Genomic DNA, 13,567 nt, shown 5'->3' on the forward strand with positions numbered 1-13,567 from the left:
TTTTGCCGGCTGGCGGGTTTTGTCCGTGTGGTGGCTGCTTGGCTGCAAGTACGCAAGAGGTTTTGTGCTTATATGCTACGTGTTTTCCAGCAGGTGAGAGACACCGGCCAGTACGTCACTCTGACACCGGGCTCTCAACTTGGAAAAATTCGTCACAGTCGGGAGCCCATTTTGTAGCCAACAATATGTGTAGCCCAAATGCAGCCCACCGGGGTCGACACGCGCCCTACCCGGCCACGCTTTCCGTCGCCCGCGTCACCATCGGAAGTCCCGGGTTGACCCTGCCGCTTCACCCAACGTTTTGGGGTCCGGCCATATCATGAATCCTAGCCGCCGTGCCGTCAGGGGCCAGATAGGTTATGTCCGCGCACACGGGGCTGTCCGGTCAACCCACCAAGCATAAGTAAAGCATGCGCGCATCCAACCACACCGGTTTGGTCCCTGCGCTTAACCCAAAGCTGCTTGCCAACGTACGGTAGCATACCGTAGGCTCCATGGCCTCCAGCATCCTATCCCACCCACCACACCTGTCATCGCCAGCGGCCTACCGACGCACAGCCCGCCGCCGCCATGCGGCGCAGGCCCACACCAAGCTCTGCCGCCACCTCGTCAGCGCCGCGTGACCGTGGAGGCACTTCGCATGGACGCCACCTCCGACTCCTGGTCCGGCTCATCCGGCAGCAGCGCGGACGGCCCCGCCCGCGGCGGCACAATCCGGCTCACGCCCACCTCCTCATCCTCGCTCTCTGTGCTGTACGCGCCGGCGCCGGCCGGCGCGCCCGGCGGCCGCGCCGCAACCATCGCTGCAGCTGCTGCCGCGGTCGCAGGCGGCGGCGGCCGTGGCGGCGTGCCGGCCGCGGGCCCACCCCCCGTAGACGCCCGGGAGCTGGTGCTGCCCTTGGGAGCCATAGCCGGCAGCATGGGACGCAGCCGGCCGGTGCTGCTGACGCGATGCAGCGCCGCCGCCGGCCTGCCCGCCGCATCTCCCCCCACGAACCCTGCGTCGCTGCCCGCGCCGACGCCCACCAGCGCCATCCCCGCCGCCACACCCGCCGCCGCCGCGCTGCCCGGCAGCGGCGCCGTGGCCGGGTGCCGCGCCCGCAGCAGCTCCGGCGCCGCCAGCAGCCCCTCCAGGATGAGCCTCTGCGCGCCCAGCTGCCGGCTCACGTGCCGCGCCAGCATCTCGGCGTGCGGCGCCAGCAGCGGCGCCGCCGCGAAGGTGGCCTCCAGCGCCTGCAGCGATAGCGTCAGGCGGTGGCCCAGCTCGCCCGCGGTGGCCAGCACCGGCTTGGCCAGCGACACGTCGGTGAGGTACGTGAGCGCCGCCAGAGGCTGTAGCCCTGCTGCAGCTGTAGCTCCCGCTGCAGCTGCAGCTGTGGCTGTGGCTGCGGGTGGTGGGGCGAGCGCGGCTGCTGCGGCGAGGGCGGTGTCGGCCGCAGCCGCGGCCTCGGCGCCTGACAGCGACGCACGCGGCGTGGCGGCGCGGCTGCCGGGCCGGCGTGGCGTGGCGGCGCCCGACTGCGGCGGCGCCGCGGCGGACGCCAGCGCCGCCTGCACGCCGCCGCCGTGTCCCGCCGCCAGTGCCCGCACGCCCGCCGCCTGCAAGTGGTGTACCGCCAGCAGCGCCACCATCGTGCGCGCCAGCTCCCGCGCCGCCGCGTCGCCGCCATTGCCTCCGCCGCCACCGCCGCCACCACCAGCGACACCTGCTGCGGGCGGCGATAGGTCCGGCGCCGCCAGCACCAGCACGCCCTGCTGCGCCAGCCACTTGACCATGGAGCCGGCGTCCGTCAGCCGGCCCGACAGCACCACCACATCCGCCTCAGCCGCAATGCGAGCCGCCAGCTTGGCCTCACTCAGCACCGCCGCCGGGTCCGCCGCCAGGCCACCTGCAGCGCCGCCTGCCGGCGCCGCCACCGCGGTGGCGGCGGCTGCCGCCGCCGCCGCCGCCACCATGTGGTAGTACTCCTCGGCGTGCCGCACGCTCCAGCCCAACAGCTCCGCCGCCTCCGGCAGCAGCGGCAGCGCATCGGTGCCCACCGGCGGCGCGGCGTCGGCCGGCGCGCCCGCCGCCACCGCGACGGCGGCGCTGTTGAGGCGTCCCACGTCCACGTACACCACGACGCCGCGTGGCTGCCACGTGGTGAGCATGGGGTGGCTCAGCGGCGCCAGCGACGGCTCCTCCGGCCGCGGCGGCGGCGGCGGCACCGGCGGCGCGGCGGCGGTGCCGACGCTGCCGAGCGTCAGCAGCACGTACCCCACTTCACTCGCCACGTGTAGGGAGGCGCTGTAGCAGGAGCCGCCAAGCCCGCCGCTGCTACTGCCGGATCCGCTGCCGCTGGAGCCACCGCCAGGGGCGGCCGTCGCTTCCGACTGCAAAAGCAGCGGTAGCGGCGGCGCGTGTGTGGTGACGAGCACGGGCGTGAGTAGCAGCTGTGTAGCCAGCCAGAAGCAGGCGGTGACCGCGGCGGCGGCGTGGGAGGTGAGCGCGGTGGCCAGTGGCGGCAGGCAGGCGGCCAGTGTTTCGGCGTCCAGGGAACGGTTTGCACGCACGGCGTCCAGTGTGCCCTTGACGCTGTCCAGGACGCGGTCCACCTCCCTGCAGGGCCGCAGAGCGCGCGAGGTCGAAAGCGACAGGTTGAAACTCGTACCGGTGGCATGGGCGGTGAAACATTGGGGAGCTGCACTACTGGAGCCTTGGAGCTGCTACTTGTAAGTACCGCGAGTAGCAACAATGCGGAACGCGTCTTCGTGACAGTGGCCGCCTCTCCTGTTTCGCCAACCTACGCACAAACACGCCGCCCTGTCCACCCACCTGCCCATGACCTCCAGAGCCAGCACCACCGCCGCCTGCCGCTGCCCGCCCAGCACCAGCGCGTGCCCAGCCGCCGCCGTGCCCGCCGCCGCCCAGTGCGTCACCAGCACCCCCAGCGCCAGCCGCATGCGCACCGCCGCCTTGAGCCAGGCGCCCACGGACTGCGGGCTGGCGGCCACGGGGGCCGGCGCGGCGCGGGTGATGGCGCCGAGCAGGCCCTGCACGGCGCCCAAGCTGGTGGCGAGCTGAGCCGCGGCGCGGAAGGCGGCGGGCGTGGAAGCGCCGGCTGCGCCGGCTGGGCCTGTGGGTGGCGGCCATGGGGCGTGGGTGCGGCGTGGGCATGGTTGGGGCGTGGTTAGGGTTGGGATGTGGGTGCGGAAGGCCGGGTGCGGTAGGTACGGCAGTTGAGTACTGCGGCGGGGGTCATTGCAACATGCAAGTACATCTCATGTCAACTACATGCATGGTGACAGCGGAGCACTACCAGCACTTGTGTGCAGTCCGGAAGGAAAAAAGGACAGCACCACATACCTGCCAACGCCGCCGCGGCGGCAGCCGCCGCCTGCAGCTCCAGCTGCAACCCAAGGTGCGCCGCCAGCTGAGCCTGCGGCGGCCCGCCCGCGTGCTGCTGCTGCGACAGGACCGGGTGGGCCGCCGCCGCGGCAGCGGTGGCGCCCGCCGCCACCGCCAGCTGCTCCCGCAGCGCCGCCACCGCATCCGCCTCCGTCAGGCTCGCCGCCATCGCCGCCTGACACACGCCCGCCATGCCCGATACGAGCGCCGCCGTCACGGGCGCCGCCAGCGCCGCCAGGCGCGCGGCAGCGGCCTCCGTCGCCGCCACGTCATCCACGCCCGGCGCCGCCACCTCCTTACGCAGCGCCTCGCACGCGTCGCCGCACACCGACGCCGCCGTGTCAACCGCCACACGCACCGCCGCTTCCAGCTCCCGAGACGCATCCACCAGCGCCGCCGCGGGCGCCGGCAGTCCCAGTGGCGCAGCCGCTGCACCCGCCTCCGGTGCCGCCGCTGCCGCCGAAGGCGGCGGAAGCAGCAGCACGCCGGCTCCGCCGCCGCCACCGCCTCCGGCGCTGCCGGCTAGTAGCGCGGCGGCATTGGTTCCGCGCGGCGCGAGCGCCGCCAGCGCCGCCGCCAGGGCGTGCATGGTGGCTGCGAGGCCCTGTGCCTGCGGCGGCGTGGTGGTGACGGGCAGGCGGGCCACGGGGTCGTCGGGGCCGGCGGCGGCGGTGATGAAGTGCCAGGCGGCGGCGCCCAGGCGATACAGCTCCAGACGCTGCCGGAAGAAGGCGACGACAGCCGCCAGCGCCCTGTGGATGATAGAAGTAGAAGGAGTCAAGCATATGGGCAGACCTGAATGCTGTTGAGGCTGGGAAACGAAGGTTGAAAGGTTGTAAGGTTGTGGAGAGGAAATGTAAGCGCAGCAGCCCGGCCTCTTTGACTCACGCGGCGACGTGGCCGCGGATGCCGGCCAGGCGCGCACGGGCCAGCGGCGCCTCCGCGGGGTTGGCGGTGGCGGCGGCCTCCACCACCGCGGCGGCGGCGGCCAGGCCCTCGCCCAGCTGCCGCTCCTTGAGCGACACAGCGTCTGCGGGGCAGTGTGGGTCGTGCCGCGGCAGGTGCTTTGATGCGGTGTACATGGAAGAGCTGGGGTGCGGGTAGGACATGACCGTAAGGAGGCATGATACAAGGAGCAGCCGGCGTTGACTGTAAGGAGTGCATGATACAAGGAGCACCACCCCCAGCCCCAGCCCACGCCTCACCTGCCGCCTGCGCCACCAGCGCCCGCACCTCCGTCGCCGCCGCATCGCTGTGCACCGGCACCGCCATGAGCCGCCCCGCCGCCGCCGCCACCGCCGCACGCAGCTCCGTCACCAGCCGCGCCAGCGACAGCTCCTCCGCACCCAGCAGCGACTGCCAGTGCAGCGGCGGCAGGCTGGCGGCGCCGCCGCCGGCCTGTGGACAACGAAAGCATGGTGACAGATGCATGCACCATGCTTCACATTCATGCTGTGCATTGCTACGGCAGGCAATCGGGGACCAACCTGCACCTTGACCAATCAGCAACACCTTCGCGCCCGCAAGCGAGACGCTGAGTGCTGCGCACACACACGCGTCCTTGGCCTTTTGCTTTCCTGACACACGCACACACGCACCAGCGCCGGCTGCAGCGCCCCCAGCAGCTGCTCCGACACCTCCGGGTCCCGCGCCAGCCGCGCCGTCACGCGCACACTCGCCACCAGCTTCTCCCCGGCGTCGCGCGTGCGGCACGCCAGCGTGCGCGTGGCGATCTGCTCGCTCGGCTCATACAGCCGCACCACGGGCTGCTTGCCCAGCAGCAGCCGCATGTTGCTCAGCTCCAGGCGGCTGAGCGGCGGCGAGTGCAGCGCGGCGGTGAGCGGCAGCGCCGCAGACGCCAGCGGCACAGAGCCGGCCCAGGGGTCCGCCGCCGGCTCCCACAGCACCTGGGCGCGTGTGGGTGCGTGAGGAGGTCACGTGGGGGTAGGCGTGGGGCGTGTTGGCCTTGGGAGTAGAGGAGCGCCGTGGCCCATGCCTGCAAAACCTGCTTTCCTGCCCGTATGTTCGTGGTATGTTCTACATGGCAGCCGCACTTCGGCACGCAACAACAGCAGCGCCCCGTCGATACCTTCCACCCGCGCCGGGATGCAATGTGCGGGTCGGAAGTGGGAGAAGTGGGAGAGCGTGCGTGTCATGCTCCGCAGTGCGCCGTTGAAGTAGCCTGGAAGGCTTGCTTCCTGCCCGCGCAAGACGATTGGTACATTATGCCTGTGTGACAACCCACGCTTGCGGGGCCACAAAACCGCTGCATTGCCGAATTCTCTCATGCCGCCTGGACCCGCCCCATGGACTCACCCGGCTGAGGGCGCGGAAGCTGCCGCGGCGGCGTGCGTCCACGTCCGCCAGGCGCCACACCTGGTACGTGTGGCCGTCAGCGGCGCCGATGAACACACGGGCGGCCGTGTCGAACAAGCCACTGGCGCGGCCCGCGTCGGCCTGAAGAAAGCAAGAGAGAATGCATGAAGTGATACAGTATTGATGGAAAGCACCTGAAAGGCGACTCCGTGCTATCCGGGTTATGCTTCTACTTGTCCGAGGTGGATGTTTGTTCCAGTAAAACAGGCTGTCACAGATCGATGTGCAGGGCCCCCCCAGGGGGAAGGGAGGGGAGGGGAGGATGGATGCAGCCAAGGATGAGCAGCTGGGCTGAGTTTGGCCTGATCAAAGACAGGCAGAGGTACTTCAAAGTCACCTTAATGGCCGCAGGGTGCTGAGCAAAACGTTTTGTGCATTTGCGGCTCCGTTCCCCCACGCACCTGCAGGCGGTGCAGCCTGTGTGTGTCGATGCAGAACTCGTGCGGCTGCGGCGGCGCCACGCCCTCCGGCAGCTGAGCCTTCCAGGGGGAGCTGAACGCCTGGAACGGCTGGGTGGGGATGCCTGGGTTGGCGGGGCCCGGAGCAGAGCAGTCAGCGGGCGAGCAATAAAAAACACACCATGTAGAAAACCAGCAGCTACTGCGTTGAAACGTTTGGTTCCAGACCATTATTCCCATGACCTACGACTACGCTGGCCCCAAGCCAAGCTTCGAGGCCCCCAACTCCCTTCCCTTCCCCAGCCCCACTGGCGCTGTGTCTCACCCTCATCGTCCATGCAGAACAGCTCCAGCGCCGGGCAGTCGGCCTCGTCCCGCACCGCCACCACCAGTACTCGCTCCACGGTGCCGTCAGCCACCAGTCCGCTGCCGTCACCGCCCACACCGCCTCCCACCGCCCCTACCCCCGCTGCCCCTGCCGCCACTGCCCCTGCCCCCGCCGCGCCGGGCGCCGCCGCCGGCGCCTGCGGCGCCGGCACCAGCCTCGGGCACGCAAAGGCGCCGACGAGCGCGGTCTTGAGGTTGTGCAGGGACACCTTTGCTGAGCCCGCCGCCAGCTCTGACAGCAGCCGCCGGTCGTCGAGGTAGTGGATGCGGTGCGCGGTGCGCAGCGGCAGCGGTGCGGCGCCGGTGGGCGCGGGCGCCGCCAGCGCCACGTGCGTGACGGGGCTGGGCGCCAGGCCGGGGCAGGCCAGGCGCAGTTGAGCCCACATGTCGGCGGCGGGCAGGCCCAGCACACCGGGGCTGATGGTGGCGTCTGTGGGTGGGGCAGCAGGCGGGTAGTGGGCGGTGACGACGTGTTAGGCCAGGCGGGCTGGTGGCAGGGGTGTTGCACGGCTAAACAAGCTGGCCTACCAGGCGTTGTGGGGAGGCGGAAGGCTTGCAGCAATCTGGGAAGGCAAACAACCTAAGCGCCTGTGCAGAAACGACACACCAGCCGCCGGCCCAGTGCCCACCATGCAGCAGCAGCTCCAGGATGTTGCCACTTGGCGTGGCGGGCGCAGCTGGCGGCGGCGGCGGCGGAATCTCCACCACTGGCTTGGCTGCCGGGGCTGCAGCTGCAGGCGCAGCAGCCTTGGCAGCCGCAGGCGCGGCGCTGCGGGCGCTGCGAGGGCTGGTGGCGCCTGCGTCGGCCTCCCCACCCGCCTCCCCACCCGCCCCAGCTGACTTGGCGGAGGCCTCGTCTGGAGCGTGCTCGCCGGCGTGTGAGGCCGCCCTGGACGGCTTCGCAGAAGGGGCAGCGCTGCCCGCAGCTGCTTCCCTCGGCCCTGCCTTCGCAGCGTCCGACCCTGCAGGCAGGTCACCGGACCGCTCGCCAGCCACGCTACGCGCCAGACGCGAGCCCGCCGCGGACAGCGCAGCCCCCGGCTCCTGCTGCAAGTCCTCCGCCACGTCGCCAGCCGACGCCTCGCCGGCAAGGCTTTTGCCCGGCCCATGCCCCAACTGCGAGCCTGCCGCCCCCTTATCAGCGAGCGCCGCCCCATCACCGGCGCCTGCGCTGACCGGCTTATTGGAGGCTGCGCTCCCAGCCACGCTAGCAGCCGGCGCCGCGGCCGAGCCCACCGTGCCGGCCGAGGCCTCTGCACCGATCTCGCCGCTGCGGCCTAGCTCGCTCAACGCCTCCGGAGCCGGGCCATTCGCAGCTGCAGCCACGCCGCCAGGCCCCTCAGCGACCGACCCAGTTCGAGAGGCACGCCGCGACCGCACCCGCGCTGAGCCCGCCTCCGAGGCCGGAGGGTGCGGCGAGAGGCCGGCCGGCGGCGTCGGCACCGCCGCGCCGCGCACGCTGCCAACCTCGGAGGCAGGCGGCCGCGGCGGCGTGCCAGGCGGCGCAGCCGCCGCCCCTGCTGCTGGCGCGGCTGCCGCCGGCGTCGCCGGGGCGGAGGCATTGGTGGTGGCGGCGACGGCGGCGGCGGCCGCAGCGAGCTGCGAGTTGGTCAACAGGCCGTGCTCCAGCAGCTTCCAGCCTGGGCCCAGCGTCTCCGTCTGGTTTAGCGAGCGCAGTGCGTCGTGTGCCTCGTCCAGTCGGGCCTGAAGCTCCCTGACCTGCAGGGGTGGGCGGGGAGGCGCGAGTGGGATCCAGGCACGATTAGTTAGGTGACGGCGATTTTGAAACGGCGCAGCGTTGCACAGACCTGATACCGATGACCGGTGGGGGCGGGGCCAGGGCGCGTGCGCCGGGAATGATTACACACAACACAATGAGTGCAGTTGGTTGAATGCACGCAGCACGCACTGTTGGTAGGCGTAGGGTAGCGAGCGCGTAGTATTGTAGCGAGCGCGTCATGGCCTCCAGACCTCTGGCATCGCCTGAGGCTAGCTACGCGCCAAACGCACCTTGGCAGTCAGTTCCGAGGTGGCGGTTTGCTTGCCCAGGTGTGCGTCCGCCTCCATCTCCGCTCGCTGCCGCTTCAGCGCCGCTTCCTGCGCCTCCGCCGCCGCCGCCAGCGCCGCCGCCATGGCCGCCTCCCGCTCCGCTAGCTGCTGCTGCAGGCTGCCGGCTCCGGTAGTGAGCTGATCAATGTCCTGCAGGTTGGGCAACCCCGCCATCGCAACAAGGACTGATTTCAGGAGCTCACATGGGTCAAGCGGCTCCCTTGGTTGCCCGCCTCCCTCAACACAGCTACTTCCAACCCCAGCCAGCTCCTCCTCCCTGCTCCCCGCCTCCCACCCACCCTCCCCGCCTCCCTGCTCCCACCCCTGCCCCTCCCCACCTGCTGCAGCGCCGCCACCTGCGCCGCCATGTCCTCCTTGTCCCGCATGAGGTCCGCAATGGCGGCCTTGTGCTGCTCAATCTCCGCCTCAGCCGCCTGGCGCGCGCCGTCCACCGTATTCAGCGTGGCCTGCGCGCACACGTAAGACCAACTGGCTGATGGGTGACCCGCGCGTATGAAGCACGCACCCATACCAGCCCATGCCCTGCATGACGTGCATCGGCCAAGCCCCCATCGCTTGCAACTAACGCCTCTTCCTGTGCTCCGCTCGTTTTAGTTGGGTTTGGTTTAGTTTGGGCTGGTATTCACCCCCCTCACCGATGGCCCACACAGGTCACGCCTGCCTGGGCCGGTCAAGGCAAACCTGCACACCTACCATTACCGAGTCCAGCTCCATCTCCAGGTTGCGCGAGTACTCAATCTGGGCGTCGAACTCCTCCTGAAGCTGCGCCTTCTCGGCGGCCGTCATCTGCTCGCGGTTGGCAAAGCCCTTGGCCTGTGGGGCGGTGGCGAGCGGAACAGGCTGTGAGCACGACACTCTGGGTAAACCGTGTGGCTGGGCTTGGGGAATGGCGTAGGTGCAGGGCGTTGTCCACGGTATCATATGGTGCTAGTGATGTGGGCGTGTGGCCCCAGTAACCCCTCTGCATCCGCCACTTGCTCTCTCTGCACCTGAAACACCCAGCACGCACCATCTCCCGCATCGACTTGACAGCTGTGCTCTCGCCCCTTGACTGCGGCTTGTTGAGCAGCTGGAACTGCAGGTCCTGACACATCTTCTTCAGCCGCATGTTCTCGGTGTTGAGTAGCTTCGCGGCGTTCTTGCGGTCCTCCAGCATGTCCGTCAGCTCGCGGATTTTGTCGTTGAGCTCCTTCATCTCGCCTGCATCGCCGCCGTGCGTGTGACATAGCCATATGTGTGTGTGTGTGTGTGAAACTTGGCCCCTGCCCCTGCGGCTAACACCCCATCGTTTCCCCCTGCTCTGGTTGCTATCCTGCTATGGCACACGTGTCATGCTGGTGGCCCACCCGCTTGCGTTGTGCGGAACTGGGCATCCTTCGCCATGTTGGCAAAGCCGTATTGCTCCCGCCGCTGTGCTGCAAGCTCCTCTTGGTCCACTTTCATCCCTGGTACATTGTGTTATATGCGCTTCAGTCAAGAATTACCACTAGGCTTGCCTTCGCAGACCAGGTTCCAGAAACGAAATGCAGCTTGCCTTTGAGCGCCGAAGCGCCATTCGCGCCTGATATTCGCCTCGACATGTTGAGATTATCGTGAAATGTTCAATACAATGAGAGAAGAGGAGACAGTCCGCGGCACGTTTTGAACCATTGCAAAGAATAGCATGCGCGGGGTAATCAGTGTTGTCCCTGTGCCCATAAATGTTGGTATATTGGTTGTGTAGAGCGGCAGCGACGTCCGGCTAGGTCAAACGACACGCAAAACACCATGGAGACGTCTCGGTCTGGGCAAGTTCCCCGCAGCAACCCCACACCACCACCAGCCTACCCTTGGCCCGTAACCTCGTGAAGCACATTTGCGTGTGAGCTCTACATGCGATAGTCACCACCTGACACCAAACTGTAACTGCATGAATAATACAAAGCAATACGCCCTCACTTCGAGTCTGTCCAAGTTGCCCAAACTGCGGCTCAAAAGGTGTGTCCTTCGTGTCATGTGCCATGTTTCTTGTGGTCCTGTCGTCAGTGTGTAAGGTCCTAGGTAGTCTTCCTTGCTCTGATCCAGCAATCAACGACACGCACGCACACACAAGGTTCGCCAGCATCACTGGCCCAGCAAGTGTTTTGCCATCAGAATCAACCGAGCCGAGCCAACGACGTCGACCACTGCCCTGACAGCCTCAGTGTGGCCCTCTCCGGCCCCCTCCTCCTGAACCAGACGGCCCTGCCCCGCCTGCTGCACGGCCCCTCCCACCCCGGCCCCCAGCCCCCATGCCGCGTTGCCCTCCCGCCCCGCCTCCGGCGCCCGCCGCGGCGCCTCCGCCGGCCCAGCCCTCGGCGTCAAGCGCATCCGGGTTCGGAGCGGAGGGCCGGCTGCGCATAAGGCACGCCTCCGGTGGTGTTCGCTCGCACCAGCTCCGCCACAGGTCCATGCTGTAGCTAACCAGCATGTGCGAGATCTCCTGGTTCCTTGCAGCGGCCGCCGCCGGCGGCGCGCTGCTGCCGCCAGCACCTCCTGCGGCGCCGATGCGGGCTTGGCCGCTGGCCACTGTTGCAGAGCCGCGCTTCCGCGCCGCCCGCATCGCCGCCATCTCCTCTCTGCTGAAGGCGGCCAGCAGGATGTTGTCGAGCGCGTCCTCCCTTTCATCAAAGTAGATCTGCGAGGAGTTGGCAAATTCTTATCTGGTACAGCACAGTATACGGAAGACGCACGCCATGCGGTGAAAGAGGATGTGTGCTGCGCCATGACCATAACAATGTCCCTGTTCACTCCTCTGCGCTACTCACCAGCAGCGCTTCCTGCGTGAACAGGTGGTCGGCGCCGCTGGCGTTTTCCACGGTCTGCGCGAAGCCGGCATGGTCCAACACCACCTCGCGGTACGGCCGGAACGCGCCCAGCGGCACCCGCAGCCCACATGGCGCCTGCACCAGTTCCCCCGCGCCGGCGGCGCCGCTGCCCCTGCTCCTGCCACCGCTACCGCTGCCGCTGCCGCTGCCGCTGCCGCTGCCGCTGCCGCTGCCGCCGCCTGCGGCGGCGCCTGCCGGTCCCGCCGCCCCGGCTGCCCCGGCCGCAGCTGTGGCCTGGTCCCGCACGCGGCGCAGCGCGGTGAGCATCTCCTCCATGATTTTGGACGTGAACGAGTCGTGCCCCGAGCCGTCTGCAGCAACGCACAACACACCGGGCAGAAGGTTAAGTAGCAGGAGTCGTAACAAGTCCTTGCAGCTGAAGGCGTGTTTTTGCGTTGGGCAGCAGGCCTGCCCCGAACGCAACCTGGAATAGTGCGCATCCTGCAAGCCAGCCACAGCATGCTGCTGCCCGCCCTCCCCATTGCCCATGCTGCCATTCCTCATGGCGCCACTCTTGCCCAGCCCAGCTCAGCTCCACCAAGCAAAGCAAAGCAAGGCAAACCCTGCGGAGGCCACGCACCTTGTGCCTCCTGCAGCTCCTGCGCCCGCGTCACCTCCGCCACCTTGTCCCGAGGCCGCCGCGCCGCCGGCGCCTTGCGCTCCTTCGGCATCACATCCAGCGGCCCCAGCATCACACTGGCGCCGCGCGCCGGCCGCCGCAGCGGCTCCGTGTCCCACCCCAGCCGCGCCCAGTCCACCACGGCACCCGCGGCGCCGCCCGCGCCAGCCGCGCCCGGCTCTCGGCGCGGCGCGTAAAGAAACAGAATCGCGTCCACCAGGTCTTTAGGGGTGCGCGAGCCGTGTGCGCGCTCCAGCCGCGCCGAGGCTTGTAGCGCCGCGTCCGTGAGCAGGTGGTGCTGCGCGGCGTCACGTGCGGCCATGGCGGGGTCCTGGATGGCCTGCAGCGTGTGGTTGGCCTGCTGCGCCAGCTGCAGGAAGCACAGGCTGGAGTCGGCGTCCGTGCCCGCCAGCGCCTCGCGGTGCCTCGCCAGCTTCGCCTCCTGTGTGTGCAGTGCCCGCCAGGTGCTGTGGCGCTGAGCCTCCGGCGTGGCAGCGACGCCGGCGGCAGGGCCAGCGGCGCCTTCAGCGACGCCTCCCGCTGCACCGGCACCCGCAGCGCCCCCGGCGGCTCCGCCGCCGGCTGCCCCGCCTGCGGCACCTGCACCCTGCGCAGCACCGCCCGTGCCATTGGCTGTCGCGCGTCGCCTTGTGCCCTGAGCACCGCCGCCGGGCCCAGCCGTGCTGGCGCCGGCTCCAGCCGCGGCAGCGTCGCCTTCTGCCGGTATCCCTGGCTGCGCCTGCCGGCCGTGTGGCCCCTGGGGCGTCTGCGCTTGTGCGGTCGCTTGTGGCGGTTCCGTTCCCGCAGGCAGTGGCGGCGGTGGCGCCCGCGCTCTGGGCCGTGTTCCGGGCAGCGGTGCCGCTGGCTGCGTGGACCTGGACGGGCCCGGCCCGGGGCTGCCGGCCGCACCTCCGGCCGCCGGCACCCGCTGATGTGCGGGCGTCACCGGATTGGCAGCACCTCCCGGCCCAAGATGCGACGGCCCCGCACCATCATCAACACGCCGACGCTGGTTTGGCCGGGCTGGCGTGCCGGCGTCTGCGTCCTGGTAGGCGTGCTGCGCCCCAGTGTGCTCCGCCGTGCCAGGCCCGCCATTTTCTTGTGCTGCCGCCCGGGCATCAACACCAGTGCGTGGATTCCCACGCAGTGAAGCCTCTATTGTAGTCTGGCGCAGCCGCTTTTGCGTTGGTTTTGTAGGCGCATCAGGGTCGTCGCTATCGCTGAACGTGAGGTCTATGACCATCTCTGGGGAATCCACAATCTGCCTATGTGTGCATGGTGGCCATAAAATGCCTCGGGACCTGAAATGCGAGTTGGGTTCACTAAGTAGGGAGGGAAGCGCCACTTTGTCACGCGGCTACCGTGGGTTGCTCCACGTATCTTATGTCTAAGCTGTTGATATGTCTGAATGTGGCGCTGTTGTACAGCAAACCGGAGGGCTTCCCGCTAAATAATGGGCGCAATGGAGGTGTGGCCTTTCACC

At 68.9% G+C, this 13,567-nt stretch overlaps 2 protein-coding genes across 2 annotated transcripts; both read right to left on the minus strand.

Moving 5' to 3' along the window:
* Positions 1-54: 54 nt before the first annotated feature.
* Positions 55-10,100, minus strand: CHLRE_12g502150v5 (uncharacterized protein). The gene is made up of 15 exons (XM_043068104.1): positions 9,966-10,100; positions 9,629-9,819; positions 9,313-9,432; positions 8,937-9,065; positions 8,560-8,748; positions 7,179-8,268; positions 6,488-6,979; positions 6,166-6,287; positions 5,705-5,845; positions 4,987-5,295; positions 4,594-4,786; positions 4,277-4,418; positions 3,347-4,140; positions 2,816-3,116; positions 55-2,599 (listed from the first exon to the last, which is right to left on the minus strand). Exons 1-15 carry the CDS (start codon positions 10,060-10,062, stop codon positions 610-612), a joined length of 6,300 nt encoding a protein of 2,099 aa, XP_042918263.1. The 5' UTR covers positions 10,063-10,100; the 3' UTR covers positions 55-609.
* Positions 10,101-10,154: 54 nt separating this feature from the next.
* Positions 10,155-13,460, minus strand: CHLRE_12g502100v5 (uncharacterized protein). The gene is made up of 3 exons (XM_043068103.1): positions 12,046-13,460; positions 11,406-11,776; positions 10,155-11,275 (listed from the first exon to the last, which is right to left on the minus strand). The coding sequence occupies exons 1-3, from the start codon at positions 13,325-13,327 to the stop codon at positions 10,799-10,801; spliced, it is 2,130 nt and encodes a 709-aa protein (XP_042918264.1). The 5' UTR covers positions 13,328-13,460; the 3' UTR covers positions 10,155-10,798.
* Positions 13,461-13,567: the final 107 nt, after the last annotated feature.

The sequence above is a fragment of the Chlamydomonas reinhardtii genome, chromosome 12 (assembly GCF_000002595.2).
Source record: "Chlamydomonas reinhardtii strain CC-503 cw92 mt+ chromosome 12, whole genome shotgun sequence".
Classification (NCBI taxonomy): Eukaryota; Viridiplantae; Chlorophyta; class Chlorophyceae; order Chlamydomonadales; family Chlamydomonadaceae; genus Chlamydomonas; species Chlamydomonas reinhardtii.